Source organism: Hakea prostrata, chromosome 9 (genome assembly GCF_041222555.1).
Source record: "Hakea prostrata isolate BN-2017 chromosome 9, UWA_Hpros_2, whole genome shotgun sequence".
NCBI lineage: Eukaryota > Viridiplantae > Streptophyta > Magnoliopsida > Proteales > Proteaceae > Hakea > Hakea prostrata.
The window spans coordinates 39,827,221-39,844,396 of record NC_142608.1 but is presented as its reverse complement, the minus strand read 5'-3'; the positions used below and the strand labels follow the sequence as shown (position 1 = coordinate 39,844,396).

The 17,176-nt window shown below is 37.5% G+C and overlaps 1 protein-coding gene across 1 annotated transcript; it reads right to left on the bottom strand.

Moving 5' to 3' along the window:
- Positions 1 to 729: 729 nt before the first annotated feature.
- Positions 730 to 16,807, bottom strand: LOC149005218 (uncharacterized). Its single transcript, XM_089167949.1, has 11 exons — positions 16,626 to 16,807; positions 16,227 to 16,406; positions 16,084 to 16,142; positions 14,991 to 15,056; positions 14,258 to 14,365; positions 5,761 to 5,827; positions 5,550 to 5,634; positions 4,983 to 5,143; positions 3,153 to 3,254; positions 2,086 to 2,308; positions 730 to 1,324 (listed from the first exon to the last, which is right to left on the bottom strand). The coding sequence occupies exons 1-11, from the start codon at positions 16,662 to 16,664 to the stop codon at positions 1,191 to 1,193; spliced, it is 1,224 nt and encodes a 407-aa protein (XP_089024075.1). The 5' UTR covers positions 16,665 to 16,807; the 3' UTR covers positions 730 to 1,190.
- Between the last annotated feature and the right edge of the window lie 369 nt (positions 16,808 to 17,176).

The window sequence follows — 17,176 nt, the reverse complement described above, 5'->3', positions numbered from 1 at the left end:
AGACTGAAGAACAAGAAGAGTTGACTGAAGATGTGGATTAGATTTCTTTTGTTTCTTCTAGACTTATCTTTTTACTTTACTTGTATTAGCTTAGAGCCTTATTTAGATTTCGATCTACCTTCCGCATGTGTTTGTAGGGTATATTTCCGCTATACTCTACAGTTGTCTTTTGATTTGGTATCTTGTTTTTCCGCACTCTGATATTCTATAGTGATCCTTCTAAGATCCTTTCTTGACTTTTATTATAAATTACTTGAACATTATGATTTGTTCTTGCTTTTGATTATGTTATTGTGCGAAATGGATATGATCGTTCCTAAACTTGATCTTTTGGGCTGTGGATCACACTCTCGGGTATGCCAGATAGGGTACCGGCTGGGAGGATGTGACAAGGATCGCTAGCAATAGCTAATTTATGGGTGTTGGTTGATAGGATGAAAGTCCTTATTGCCTGACCTCTATTTGGTGAATCCTTCTCTTATGCAACTGCACACTTCTCTTTTCTCTCATATTTGTTCATTAGTTGTTGCCGACACTCAAACTGCAAAACGTGCTATCACCTTTGCGAATTTCGTGCCATCTACTTCTCAAGTCACAATTTTATTAAATGGGTTTGAGTATCAGGGAATCAATATAAAACACCACAAAAGAATTTCTATCGCATATAGCGTCTTCATTGACTCTGGCAAGCAATTGAATAAACCAGTTGGACTTAAAACCTGGATTCATTTACATACTTCGCAGAAAAATATAGGGTAACCAACCAACAAACTAGATGTTTTTAAATGATACGGGGCGCTCTTCCGTAGTAGCCGCAGGTTGGCCGCTCAGATGAGGGCCACTGAGGTTTTTATCTGACATGCTTTTGGGAATTTTCAGCACGCAAAAATCTCACATTCTATGGAACTGTAGAAGAAAATAATGAAGAATCATTTTCGACTAATTACAGATAAACTCAAACTCATTTTTGACATGACATATAATAGTTGAAGAGAAAGAGAGAAATTAGGGAACAATATGAAGAATTAACTTCAAAATTTTCAGTATTCCATCGCCATTCTACCATAAAGGAAACCCCAGACCTATGAGACAAGAGTCAACAATTGAGTATTGCTAGAACCTTGACTTCAGAAAAATGATCCAAAGACACACCACACCCTAGTACTATGCTAAATTTCTTTTGGTCATCGTCACTGGAGAATTTGGCTGCCATAATCAGCATTGAACTTCTCATAACGATTCACATGGAGATGAGCTGATGGTCTAGTGTTCTTCAAAGCAATTTCAATATCTTCATGCCTGATTGGACCAACCATTGGTAGTTCTGCATGGCATCATGAAAAACTTATGCTTCATAAGCTATTAGAGGAAAACTTTCATTGCCAGGAAAAAAGTAAAATAGCCATGTCCACATTCCTACAGTCCCACACTCAGGAGCTGCAGAAAATGATTACAGGTAACAGTTTTGTTATGTAGGTGAATCATGGTGAAGTTAGTTTGTAATGTCGGCTTAAGAACAAATGAAAAAAAAAATCCAATATTTACAGACTAAACACTGCAAAAAAAGTTTGCAGCTTTGTGATGCAAAGAGAGATACCTGATGCAGGAATGCAATAATATATAATCTATTCATTTTCTCAAGAGACGGTTAACAAGAAAACTGTTTGAGAAGACACACATGGTGAATAAATGCTAGTTCTAAATGGAATAGAGCTAAATTGAATTTTCCAGTGCTAGACCAAGAATGTGCCTGATATGAAAAAAACCCCCAACATCTATACATACATACATAGGAAAATACAGTATCCTTGTCACATGGCCTCTTGTGCTTGGTGCAACACATTGAAATTAGTCAAAGGATTTCATAACAGTAATAATACTTTTAGGTCCAGTATCTTTCACCAAATTATAAATCGAAAACATAATTTTTTGGGGGTGAAGGTGCATTCTAGAGAAAATGCTTAACATAAGAAATCTGGAATAATTGATAAAGAAGGAGAAATAAATGCGGAAAATTGACTCTTCTCGTTCATATGTAAAGGAATCACAGTAATCTATTTAAAAGAAATCAAGTAAATTGCATACCCTCCTCAGGCACCAGTTCTTGCTTTTCTTCCAGAAGCACCATTAGACGTCTCAGGGGCTGCATGGCAGCCTCCTTGCAGAGTAACCGGATATCTGACCCTGAATATCCTTCTGTTCTCTCTACCAAGAGATCATATGGTAGCTCCTCTTCACCAGGTACTGATGGCAAGAGTTCCTCTAGCATTGCTCTTCTTGCTTCCGGTTCTGGGAGAGGAACAAGGATCTAATTTACAAGGTAACCATATTTATTAGAAGCTATGCATGCCACAAAGAAACACACACACCCACACCATACAGAGATAGACGCATCTGCACATCAACATTGCAAATAACATCTCACTAGGAAATGTTTGTGTGTGGAAAATAAGTTGCTTTCATATATACTTAACTTATGGCGCATTTTCTCTTCTTTTCACATTAGCTCTGGAGTTCACATCTAGTTCTTGATTTAGTTCAAGGTCTTCCATATTTGACCAAACCATGCATGAAGGAACTGTCCTAGCCCAAATTGGGTCTAACTGTGTCCCAGTGAAGGAACACGTATAACATGACTGCCAATGATAGCACTATATCTGTCACAGACTCACATGGCAGCTGTATGTACACTCAAATTGACCACATGGAAGCATAATTTTCCCCCGGGGTGGGGGGAAGGGCCCTAAATTTCAAAATCAAACAAAAGAATGTATGAAAAAAGAAGTTATACATAGACGTGAATTATTATTATTTTTTACTTCCATAGATCTTTTTCCTAGATCATTGGTAGTGGAAAATAAGTTGCTTTCATATATACTTAACTAAGTCAATTAATTAATTGATAAGTCTTCCCCCATCTGCCAAGGCAAGTAGGTTATTATTGAAAAGGGAAAAGCCTCTGATAAACTACAAAAGAATATCTATCTCCACCCCCCCCCCCCAAGATGATGGTTTTCTCCGAGTAGTTTCATTAGTATTGCTTCAGAAATTGAGAACGTAAAATTTAGAAGTACTGCAGAATTTATTGCAGAATTTGCACTTGAATGCTTTCGTTCTCCAATGATATTATGAGTCTCTAATAAAAAGTATACCCGTTTCTCAAGGCGCCGAAGCATTGCTGCATCCAATTCCCAAGGAAGATTGGTTGCAGCCAAAACAAAAACAAGTTCATCTGTCCTTGTCAAACCATCCATCTGCAATCTAAAATGAATGATTAGTTTTTGGAAGAATATCAACATAACAATTCAGTGAAACAAGAACCAAACAGATTAAATTATGGATTTTCAAAGTAGTAAGTGATCACTCATGGGAATAGGAATGAAACTTAATTGCTTTTATTTTGTGTTCATCAAAGAAAATAAAGAATCTAGTCATTTATTTAATCCATAGGCAAAAATCGTTGTAGCAATTCTACTCGGAAGAGGAGCATAAGACTTGAGAAGAATACTATGGAGTTGGTTTATGTGCTTCTTTAAACAAATGAAATTCAAGAGCTACAAGGCACCACTCTGACAACTCATGTTGTTTGACAGACCGAACAGACTCAAAAAGCCTTGGTGAGTGAAAGTTTTTCTTCAGATTCCCCACCAGGTTCCATAAGGAGTCTTAAGAGGCATCAATAGAAAATAATTTCTTAAAAGAACTGAATCTGAACAAGATAAGATAGTCCTATTTCAGCTACTAGTGATGATATATCTTATCACATGATTGGACTGAGAGCAATCACATATTAGGTAATTGGCGAATTGGATTACTCTATAAGAATGGGTCTATGTTAGAGCTAAGAAATTGGATTGTGACCAACCACTTAGGGTAATTGGCGAATTACATTTCTATCAACTAGTCCCTGTTAGGACAAGGTAATTAGTTTGTCATGGATAGTTTATTTAGACTTGAAGTTTATTCTATAGTTCACTGTGTCTAGTAGGCAATGCATGACTGACAATAAGCATGGTAAGGTCAGATGGACCTTGTCCATGCAAACCTAGTGAAGAGTAAGTGACAGTGCTAAACGAGACTCAGCCCTATTTAATTAAATCTGGGGTGTCAAGAGTTAGAGCATTTTGCTCACACTAATTTGTTACCTCTAAAAGGATCACGATTTCTCTCAGAATAGGTTGAAAAAGGCCAAAACCTTCACTGTTTAATGTTTGATACAATTTTTGATTGTACACTATAGAGCAAACTTCAAGGCAGAAAGCCCCAACTGAAAATATTGGAAATATAAAGAATGGTCACACTAACACTTCAATGGACTGTCTAATTTAAAAATACCGAATTACATTAACTAATTTCCTGGGACTGAATTACATGTAGGATGTGATCATTTACGACATTAACTATTTCAACAAATGAGATACAAATCAGAATAGAACTAAAAATATTTAACTGTGCATGACAGATTTTCTATGTAACCAACAAAAATACGAGAAAGTTTGACATTGAAGTTGGCTTAAATGCCTCACTCTATAAGCCCAAGGTGTTAAAGTGGCTGTACACTGCTTTCTGTAATGAAATTCATCATTTTTAACACACAACCCCCCCCCCCCCCAACCCCAACCAAAAAAAAAAAAAAGAAGAAAAAAAAAACTAGCTTTTAAGGTTTCCTTATATTTTTGGATTTACCAACTCCTGAATCATAAGGATGTTGATGAATACCTTCCACAAAGGACTTGATAGCAGGATTCTACTAGGTAATCAGGGATTCCACTATGCTATTGCAGATAACAATCGACTTATTAACTTGCATGGTGACAACATAAATATAGGTCCGAGAATCTACCAACATTGAAAATTCCAAGTAACCAAGGTGCCTTTTCATACAATGTCAACAAAAAATTCAAACTTTTTCCTCCAGTCAGAAAGTATCCATCAGTGTTTAGTGTTGTACACCTACAAATGACAAGGAAAAATAAAAGCACCTGTATTAGGAGCTCAGTTTTCAAACGCCGACTTGCTTCATGTTCACTGTTACCTTCACCACGTTGACTGATGATCGCATCAATCTCATCAAGAAATATGGTTGATGGTGCATGATGCCTAGCAAGTTCAAATAACACTTTCACTAATTTCTCTGAATCACCTGTAATGATATAAAAAAAGCTTTAAACCATTTGATATACCATCAAATGAGAATTATTTCATAGCTAGAACAATTATTTTATTTAATGATGATAAGAGTATCATAAGATCTTTAGCTCACAAAATTTAAAATTTGCCAGTGAAGCAAAATAATGCAAAAAACTAAAATCCTAAGTGTTCCACTTCAGAATCACAATTAGTTGAATACTGTACTTCTGCAACTATATTTAAAGTTGGTAGGAATCAAATCGGAAACTGACACCCATTAAAATGAAGAGTATAAATATGGCTTTTTGGAACAGGTCTAACATACTTGGTTTAAAGGAAAACGTAAGGAATTTCTAACAAATTTCATCAACAGAGAACAAAAGTAAGGAGAAAACAATAGTGGTTTAAATTTTGCATACCACGCCATTTACTAACAACAGATGAAGCAGAAATGTTGAAAAATGTTGTCCTACATTCAGTAGCAACAGCCTTGGCAAGCATAGTCTGCGATTTTGGAAGTTTTCAGTAATATAGCAAAAAACGATTATAACAACAGATTAATAAGGTCTATACTTCATAAAAAGGTAATTTCAAGACATCAATGAATGGCAATAAAGAATGCCAGCAGACCTTCCCAGTTCCTGGAGGACCAAAAAGTAGAATACCTTTCCATGGAGATAGAAGACCAGTAAAGTACCTATACAACATGCAAAAGTTTTTAACCTAACTTACAGTCATTTACACACAATTTGGATGAAACTGAAAAAGATAGATAAATTGAAAAGAACCTACTAAATTTACAAAATGCCATTTTGGCTATCAAGCCATCACAAGGAAAACATCTTGGGAATACATAGAAAAAAATCAAACATCTGCTAAATTAAATCCATGAAACAGAAAACATTTATGCCTAAATAGTTACCCCCAAAACAGTCAGTTATCCACTAGCATCCATAGTTCATGAAATTGCAAGATCTTGCCGGGATCTCTTAAGATATTTTGCTTTTTTGGAAAAGAGAGACAAACTTAGTGCCAAAAAAAAAAGTAGGCATAACTTGACTGAGATCTAGACTATAGATTTTGGTTTCAGCAAGATCTCGAATCAGTCCACCATTTCAAAAGAACCCCAACTCAATCAAGTCAAGATATCTCATCGACCTCGTTAGAGGGAGGTTCACCCAATGGAAGGATTTTTCTTGCTGCAGCATAACTCATGTGGATTTTTTCCCATATTCTTAGTTGAAGCAGGTCCCCTAGGTGATCAGTTACACTTGTGAGTAGTGAGCTAGTGTCATAGTGCTTAGTTCTTAGCAAATTGTGTCTCTAGTCTCAACTTTTGACTTGCAATACTAACTGTTGTGACTAAAATATCCACTTCCGGTTTATACCGGTCTGACCAGGTTCAACCGGATTCAGCTGATGAGACGAATGAATTTAAGGGACCACCCAAAGGTTAAACAAAGGCTTAATCATAGCCATCCATCCGATCTATACTTTCCATCCGACGATCATCAGTGACAAGAGCCAACGTATTAAAGCCTATAAATAGAGCCAAGATTCTCAGGAGAAAAAGTGAGCTCATTCGAATATTCACACACTTCTCGCTTATTTTCCATTAAAGCTCTCTGAGAGCTCACTTCTGATCATCTACTGACTAGATCGTCAGAGACGGGTCGATCAAGATGATCGGCTTCATTTCTCACTGGTGTTCTATTTTTCAGGAGCAAGAGGTTGATTGACTGAAGAGCGAGCCAGATCGATCCAGATCTGAGTGGATTGGTGCAAGGATTACGATTCAAAGCTACCGGGCAATTTTAGCACCAACATTTGGCGCCGTCTGTGGGAATCCGAGCAATAAGCTATGGCTTAACTACCGGAAGAGCATGATGATTCACCGATCGTTCTTCTGTTCTTTTTTGTTTGGAGATCTTTGGCTCAGCGATCAAGTTTTTCTTCTAAGATCTGTCTTGAAAAGGCATCCGAGATCTTACGCTCTTTTTCCGATGAAGTTTCATATACTGCAAGCTAGATCTGATTCGGTTATGTGAATTTGAAGAAGAAATCGAGAGCTTCTCGTCAAACAAATCCGTCATCTTCCTCTGTTCTTCTAGATCTAAGTATCTTTGTTTTCAGATCTGAGATCTCAGTCACCGTTCTTCCAGATCTAACATGAAGGTAAACCTGTTGTAAAGCCATCGCAGAAAAGTTTTCTTGTTGCAGCGATTACACAGATCGACCACAGATGACAATAATGGTGGAGCAAGAAACATCCTTCTTTCACCTTCAAGTGTTGTGTAATCGAAACCAAGCGGGATGACTAACTGATTGGCATCTCAGATGATCGTTGTTATTTTGATTGGCGTCTCAGTCGGCAGTTTTTCTTTTGATCCTATGACTAGCGTTTCTTCTGGATTTGGTTCTTTACCTTCAATCTATTGGATCTACTGATTTGGTTCTTCAGAGCCGCACCTCTTTCGTTCATCATCAATCTTTCTTGCTTTTCCATGTGCTGTTCTCCATTCTCTTGGATCTAAGTATCTCATTTCTTTCAGATTTGAGATCTCTATTGCTGATTTTCTAGATCTCCATCGCTCTTTTCTGCAAGTTCATGACCTTCGAAGAGTGTTATATGGCCAAACAACTTGTTCTTCTTAGAAAAGCTCCAACCACAACAACACTATTTTCGCCCCTAAGAACGAAGCTCTGGAACAGGATCTTGACCTTGAATTTAAGCGTTTCCTTCTTGCTCCTGCTAATCTTAAATCTCTCCAAATTCTGCTAATTAAGCCTATCGGATCTAGAGAGGGCGACAGATGAGATGAACCGTGTCTCTTCCCTATGCATTTTAGCCTCTGGAAAATGTCGGAATCTAATGGAAATTAGTTGAAAAGATAAACTAAATTGTGCTATGCATTGAGGATCTCAGCTACTCTTGATGCGATTTATGTACTTGTTCTTGGAGTCTCTTTAGTTCCTGTTTCTCCCAGCTTCAGATCGTGAGAGTCTTGCCCAGAACTACGATGCAGTTTCAGCTTGTAGAGCCCTAGTAAATCTGCTTGAAGACCAATCTTCAGAAGAAATGAAAGTCGTTGCTATTTGTGCCTGATCGAAGCAACTTTACCAACACTGCAACAGGTACTTCCAGAAAATATTGAGAGCTGAACTGCAAGATACTGCCTAGGACAGAAGCAGCAGATTCCCTGCAATGCATGAGGCAATGGAGGATCAACTTGTAAAATGAGTTTTGACAGCTCATTGACACCACCTTCTTCTGCAATTTCATTTGGCTACTGTTTAGCAATAGAATTGTTCGATGAAATGCCTCAGTACATTTTGGCACTGAGAATAAGTACATAAATCGCCACATCAGCTACATCTCACATCTGTTCTCATGCAAAAGCTTATGTTGTTGTTGAAGGAGCTCCTCTTGTTTCTTGCGATTGAATTCAGCCAGCTTTTGCAAAGCAGCCCTGTTTTCTTCCAGTGCTTGTGAATGGAAGTTGGTAAGATTCATGAAGCAATGCCATTCCTGCCTCTTAACTCTTCCTTCATTTCTGTTTGCTCTTCACGAAGCTCTAATTGAGAAGCTACTATTTCTTTTGATTGCACGAAAATAGCCTTTGAATGTTCTAATACAGCATCAATTTGAATTTTAACATTCTTGGAAGTCTCTGACATTTGTTGGGTTCGGAGATCGATTGATGTTAATGAATCTTGGATTTGGTTGGAGTTCTGTAACAATTTCCCTGATCTATCTTCCATGCTTTCTAGTTTATCCTCAACGAGTTCAGCTGATCTCTTTAAATCATTTATCAATCTCTCTGTTTGTTGCTTGAATGCATCACTCTGTAACTGATGGCGAATTAAGTTGGTCTACAGAAAGAATTCAAGACACACTTTATGTACTTGCTCATCTGTTGGTGCAAATCTCGAACAGCATTGCCAACTGCTAGGCTTTTGAGAGAATTCGATTTGGGCTTTCAAGAATACGTGTTTGTTTCTGCCAACTGCTAACTGCTATTTGTTTCTGTTTTTGAGTGGATGGATTTGGCTTACAATAACTTGACATGTTATATACGCGTTGAGCTTACAAGTCTTCCAACCCTACGTGTCGTGGATATATCAAACAACAAATTCAAAGGTTCCATACCTGAGAAGTTTGGAAACTCTTCAAGCTTGGCACTTCTAAACATCTCTTTCAATAATATTTCTGGTTATATCCCTCAAGAACAGATTTTCAGATCCATGGGTATGAGTGCTTTCATTGGAAACCTCCAACTACGTGGAGGACCACTGTCACCATGTGGTTCAAAGGAAATTCTACATGTGGCTCGTTTCGGATTGGGAAGCAAAGGCACTGAGAAACTTAAATGGGTTCTGCAATCATGTGCAGCAGTTTCTGGGCTTCATCGATTTACAGCAAATGATGTGCTGAAGAGCTTCAGTTACCCAGAGTCATTAGAACCAGTGCCACCATTATCAGCTGCAGTCAGCAAGGTTGTTCTGCCAACAGGAATAACAATTTCAGTATGGAAGTTTGAAGTGTAAAGCAGTGGGAAGATGCAAGGGATGCCACCACATACACCTAGCTCATTATCTACAGTCCAGAGGATCAAATGAGAAGAAGCAGTGGCAGCAGCAGCAAAGGCTGCTAAGGTTAGAGAGGAAGGCCATCCTTTGGATGGTTGAGAAATGAGAATACATGATGACTTCACCAAAGCTTTCAGAATTTAATTTAATTCCGATAAAGGCAATCAAAGGAGGTTGTCAGCTAGTATCTTGATCTGAGCTGGACTTGAAACGCTTCAAAGCAAAAACATTCTAGCAGTTTCTGAAATGTTGAGAAGAAAGAAGTAGCAAATGTAAAAGGCTACATCAAATAACAGCCCAGATGGTGGTAGCTTGAATAGCAGCAGCAGCAATGGATGCTACATCCCCAATATTCTTATTTTCCGAAAGCTTTTCTATTCAAGTATCAACTCCTCAAAGAAGCATTTCAAAGATTCTTGAAGAATTCGAGTGCAGAAAGAGATCATGGAGCAAAAAATCTACTGCAATAAAAAGGCTGAACATTAAGGCATTGATCATTGTGCAACTTTCTCTAAAGGCTTCTCTCAGCCACATAAAAGGTTGATCTCGGTTATGAAGGCTTCTGACCAGCAATTTTCTATAGAGCGGAGGTTCCTTTTATTCTTGAAGATTTATATTATTAATAGCAAGAGCAGAGGTTCCTTTTATTCTTGAAGATTTATATTATTAATAGCAAGAGCAGAGGTTCCTTTTATTCTTGAAGATTTATATTATTAATAGCAAGAGCAGAGACTGATCATCATTCTTGAAGACTTATATTATTCTTGAAGACTGATCATCATTCTTGAAGACTTATGTTATTCTTGAAGACTTTATTATTCTTGAAGACTTATATCATTCTTGAAGACTTATCATCATTCTTGAAGACTTTATTATTCTTGAAGACTTATATTATTCTTGAAGACTTATTTCTATCAAAAGATTTTTCTTCAATTAGTTCAAAAGATATTTTTGGCGAACCAATCTTCTGATCATGCCTTTCAACGCTGATCCAGGGTCATTCCTTCCGAGGGTGATCCCGACTTTCCGAAGTCAGGCTCAAGTAGCCAGCCTTCCGAGGCTTGGTCATGCTTTCCGAAGCTGATCACGGATCATTCCTTCCGAGGGTGGTCCCGACTTTCCGAAGTCATGCTCAAGTAGCCAGCCTTTCGAGGTTTGATCATGCCTTTTCAACGCTGATACAGGGTCATTCCTTCCGAGGGTGATCCCGACTTTCCGAAGTCAGGCTCAAGTATCCAGCTATCCGAGGCCTAATTATGCTAACTGATCCGGATCATTCCTTCCGAGGTGGTCCTGACTTTTCGTAAGTCAGGCTCAAGTAGCTAGCCTTCCGAGGCCTGGTCATGCTTTCCGAAGCTGATCACGGATCATTCCTTCCGAGGGTGGTCCCTACTTTTCGTAAGTCAGGCTCAAGTAGCCAGCCTTCCGAGGCCTGGTCATGCTTTCCGAAGCTGATCACAGATCATTCCTTTCGAGGGTGGTCCCGACTTTACGTAAGTCACGCTCAGGGTAGCCGATCATGCTAAGCTAATCACGGATCATTCCTTCCAAGGATGATCCCGACTTTCCGAAGTCAGGCTCCAATAGCCATCTCTCTAAGGTAGCATCTCTCTAAGGCAGCCTTTTGATCAAGAGCAATGGAATTAATCAATAAAACAACTCAAGGATCAGGTTATATGGAGGATTATTTATCGAAAGCTCAAAGATTTTCTGCAGACCATTATCTGAGAGTATCTAATCAGCTATTAAGGTTTTCATCAGCTATATTTTCTTCAAATATATCTCATCAGAAGCTAATACTGAATACAAGTTTGATCAGAAGTATATATCTAATCAGATATGCAATGATCAGAAGATGATAAGTTAATATTATAAAGATTTCCTTCAAACTACTACTCAGTCAAAGCCAAAAGGAGCTGATCAAGAAAATTTCTCACAAAGTAGATTATATTGAAGATTCTAATCAAAGTTGCTAAAACTCTCTTCAACTATTGTCTAAGGACAGAAAGTTTCTGATCAACTATTGAGGTTATCATCAGCCATTTTCTCAAAAAGGCATCTGATTAGTTATTGAGGCTCTTGTCAGCCGTTTTCTCTAAAGACTTCTGATAAGCTATTAAGGCTCTTGTCAACCGTTTTCTCTAAAGACTTCTGATCAACTATTGAAAGCTTCATCAGCAATTTTTCTCTAAAGATATCTGATCAATTATTAAGGCTTTCGTCAGCTATTTTCTCAAAAAGCTTCATCAGCCACTCTTTCTTAAGAATACTTCATCACAACTGATCAAAGATACAGCAAGTGATCAGAAATACAACAAGTGGTCAGAAGTATAGTATGCGGTCAGATGTGTAGCAGGTCAAAGATTGCTGCCCCCTCTATGTTCTTTTCATCCTCAAGATTATCTTCCATCGCCATTATTTCCTTTTTAAAATGATTTGGGGGCTGAACATTTTCCAAATGCAAGAGAAGATCAAGATTGGATGAAAAAGCAATTTTCTCAATTGAAGGATGAACTCAGCGTTCAAATAATCCCTCATAACTAGAGATTAGCTCAAGTATTGAAGAAATCTCACAGCCAATACAAGATGAAGAATATTCTGAAGACATCTATCAGAAAGATTTAAACCTCTTGACCAGAGTCTCATACAAGTTCGACCTAATCAGAAGGCTTGGGGGCTTGTGTTATGACTAAAATATCCACTTTCGGTTTATACCGGTCTAACCAGGTTCAACCGGATTCAGCTGATGAGATGAATGAATTTAAGGGACCACCCAAAGGTTAAACAAAGGCTTAATCATAGCCATCCATCCGATCTATACTTTCCATCCGACGATCATCAGTGACAAGAGCCAACGTATTAAAGCCTATAAATAGAGCCAAGATTCTCAGGAGAAAAAGTGAGCTCATTCGAATATTCACACACTTCTCGCTTATTTTCCATTAAAGCTCTCTGAGAGCTCACTTCTGATCATCTACTGACTAGATCGTCAGAGACGGGTCGATCAAGATGATCGGCTTCATTTCTCACTGGTGTTCTATTTTTCAGGAGCGAGAGGTTGATTGACTGAAGAGCGAGCCAGATCGATCCAGATCTGAGTGGATTGGTGCAAGGATTACGGTTCAAAGCTACCGGGCAATTTTATCACCAACACTAACTTTGATGATGGATTGATATTCGAACTTTGTAATGTATCATACGTATTCAAACTTTAGCATTTATGCGTGACTGTATGATGAACCGATGTAATGATGTGTAGTTGTATACAATGCGCCATTTTAAGGTTTCACTTCAGTCTAGGTTCACAAGTGTAACTCACATTCACACTAATTTTTTTTATAAATCTGATGTCAACAGTGTGTTCATAAGTGAAATAGGCTGGATAGCAAGTTTCAACCACACCCCTCAAGTTGGGGAAAAAGTTCCAGCAAGATATTGATGCAACTCACTTTCTTAAGTTGGCAAGATTAGGCACAAGATCAAGATCTAGAACCATGTTAACAATATAAAAAAATGTCACAGTAATTGTATTGGGTGCAGAAATAGAGATTCAAGCTGGGGTTACATATTTAAGTCCAATCCATTGGTTATTCTCCCTCACGAACCCCTTAAAAGAAAAGGAAATTACTAGTTTATGATATGTCCATATTCAGAATTCAATGCCTCAATGTACAATGGCACTGAAACTGTCTAAATTCTGTTCAATTTTCTAATCTTCCAAAATTTAGAAATGACAAGCAAAAACGAGAAGGGAGTTTTTTGCTCAGCCTTTTAATGTCTTGTTACCTTTTCCTAAATGGTAGGGAAGGTGCCCAAAAGGGGTACATGTGTATCATCACCTTATATTATCCAGATTAACCAAGGTTCAGCCCAGTAACCTTTCTAAGAGGACAACATTGATTTTCACACATGGTAAGCATGTTTATAATCTTAAAACCAAATAAGATATTGTCCTGTTCTACCATGAGGGGATAAACTAAGATTACCCACTTTGGATAAGAGAGGAAGTCCTCCAGGATAGGAAAGAGAGGGGGATCCTTATGAACACTCCACATAAGTTGGAAAAGTCGAGAAAAAGAATGCCACATACGCCAAATTTGCAGCATTCTCTCAGCAGAAAACTAATACAATATAAAAAAAATACATACAGGTTTCAAATTATGAAGAAATGTCTAGTAATAGCCCAGTCAACATTTATTGTATTCAATATTTACAGGTATTCATGCTTTAATTATTTCAACGAAGCAAAATAAAGGTAATATCAGGACTAATAATTTCAGATGCAAATATTATTTGATGGCATATATCAGAAGCAAGTGTGGCTGTATGAAGGACCTGAAAGATAATAGGCTGAACAATGTACAAATTCAAAAGGTAAAGCTTCAAATAGGCAAGGGATAAAGTAAAGAGTATGCAAAAGGACTGCCAAAAAATTGAGATTGGAATGTTTTACTTTCAGCAAACCTGCTCAAATTGTCCTATTGGAAGTTCTAAAAGAAAATGGCTTGATCCATCAATTGCTTAGTGAAAAACATACTTAGGATACTTTATTGGCATGACGACTGCTTCTTTAAGAAGTCTCTTGGCATTCTCCAATCCTTTGATGCTTTCCCACTTCACATCTGGACTGCCACGAATTATATCCCTGTTGAGAAAACAAAAGAACAGAAAGAATATCAATATAATATTATATATTAGTGGTTAGTGAAGTGATGAAATACTAATTCTGACCTAAGTGAATCTTAAGTTAAGTATTGCCTCTTTCTGTTTTTCCTTTTTTCTTTTGGTATAAATAAATTAGAGCAAATTGCACTGGCACCCCAAAATGGAGGCCTTAAAGCACTCACACCCCACTTTATGTTTGAAAAACACAGACACCCCAATTCATTAAACACATTAGTCCATTTTGTTCGTGAAATAGTTAACCCACTATTTATCTTTCTTTAATTTCAAAAATGCCCTTGACAAAATATGAGGAGAAAAAAAAGGTTCCGACAACAAGTGTCTTCATCAAATAACCTTTGTAGGCAGAATAATGTCTTTTCTCTCTCTCTCTCTCTTTTTTTTGGGGTAAATGAGAATAAGATTTCCTGGAAGGGTATAATAGTCTTTGCGATAATATAACTAACCATTCTAACATAATAGGACTTACGTGTTTTTCAAACATGAAGTGGGGTGTCAGTGCTTTAAAGCCTCCATTTTGGGGTGCCAGTGCAATTTGCTCAATAAATTTAGTGCTGAGGCACAAAGTCCTTGATATTTTCTATTACCTACATAAGCTCTCTGCTAATGCACGCATTTCTGCAGACTCAAGAGGCGGAAACAATGCTTTCAGCCTGTAAATGTAACATAGAAGAAGTTAGCTTGTCTCTACATCCGTTCAACCCCTATGCAGGAAGAAGATGAGAGGGGGAAAAAAAGAAAAATTGAACCAAAACAGGTTAAAACAACCTCTAACACATCAATAGAGAGTAATTCATAACTACTAAAAAAGGAAAGTCAGTCAATTGTTTAGACAACTATTCTCTTCAGTAGAATTAATTACAGAGCTTGATGGGGTTTTATTCTTTATTTTAGTAAAGGATGAGGTTTCATTCACAAGAACCAAAAACAAAAAGCTGAATAACCATAAAAGGTCATATGCAGTTCATATGTTTCCTGCATTTAACAGAGTTTGGAGAGAGTTAAATGTACGCAGCCATATCCCTGTTTCAGAGTTGAACCTGTGGCCAAGAATTCAGCAAGGGAGCAATTGACCATTTAGTCTGAAATTTCATTCATATAAACTCAATAGTATGGCTAGTGAACAATGACACAAACATAACACAATTATGGTGCCCAATACCCTCTCAACAGGTCACTCTCCAAACTTACCGGAATATCTTTGTGCCACAATCATCAGGAAAGCTGAACTATAAAGCTCAAAAACTCTCATGTTAAGTTGTCGGGACACAGATGTTGAGAGCAATTCAAAAAATAATAATAAAAATAAAATAACATAAAATAACATAAAATAAAAAAGGAAAGAAGCAGATGAGTGCAATACTGGATGTCTATGGTATCTGCATTCCAGCATAAGTCTATCCTCCAGTCACTAATTATGAAACCAAAACCCAATTAGGATTTACTCAAAGATTTCCTTTGAGTTTTGACAAAATTGCAGTAACTATAACCATTGGACCATTTGGGAAAACATTACAGTAATAAAACGTATCAAATTAGGGTTGAAAGGTGGAGAAAAATTGGCGGCCTAAAAACCATATGTGACACAATGAGAGTATAATGAGCTTAAAACAAAGACAATTGATCCATTATCCATTACTACATATAAACAGCCATCTAAGTTGATCTGCTTTATCATACGGTTTTTCATTAACTGTGTCACAAGAAACTCCATTGAGCTGGGGTGTACTCTTCTTCCCCTGAAACGGAACAACAACAGAATAAAATGAGCATAGGGGATTACGTACTGAAACGTATAATTGACAATGTATAAGGCCAGAAACCTGATTCCAGTACTGCTCGTATACGGCCATTTCAGATCTATTTCTTGAGCTTCCACTCCCACTAATTACTCCATTCGAAGAAATTCCGCTATCTTCTACATTCTGATAAAGCGAGGGAGCATCTTTCTGCTCAGGCACCCTTTTCGTCCCAAATTTCCAATCATAAAATGTTTCGAAATCCTTATGTAGAGACAACAGATTCAGAGACAAAAAAGAAGGAGGGGAAAAAAAAATACTTGCAGCTCGAAATCCACTAGAATTCACAAACATTTTCAAATCGAAGCAAATATGATCCATTCAATCAAACTCTTAGCATAACGATCAAATACAAATTTGAAGATAGATCAAAATAAGGAGAAGAACTGATCTAACGAGTGGACCAAACCAAGAGACAATTACCTCGAATGACCAACGAGTGAGAGAAGGCTCGTCCGCCATTGCCAATTATCTCTGCAATAGAAGGAGACGCACAGAGAAATCTATGACGTCTCAATCTCAATCTCTCTCTCTCGCTGTATATTTTAGTGAAAGATAGAGGTTATCGGAGATTCTGTGACAGCTTCGTTGTCTCTCCAGAGACTACAAGGCTTTATATATTACGGTGTAAGAAGAACTCGTTCAGGAATCCACAACGGAGAAAGAATCTCTACCATTTGTCAAAAATAATTATTTTTACTTTTTTGTTCATTTGATCACATGCCAAAATGTTAAGTGTCACGTGACTCATATTACACATCACCCTCAGCTTCCAACATGGCTCAGTTGAAGGAAGTGTATTTTTTCCTTTTGTCTTATTATTATTATTAATTTTTTTTTGGGAAGCCGGCAAGATTATATTTGGGAGAGAAATATTACAAATATACGGATGGGTGTTGATACGGAGAAAATATGATCGAACTTGGTTCGCTCTTGGTTCGACCCTCGACTCCGGTCAAGACAAAGGAAACCGA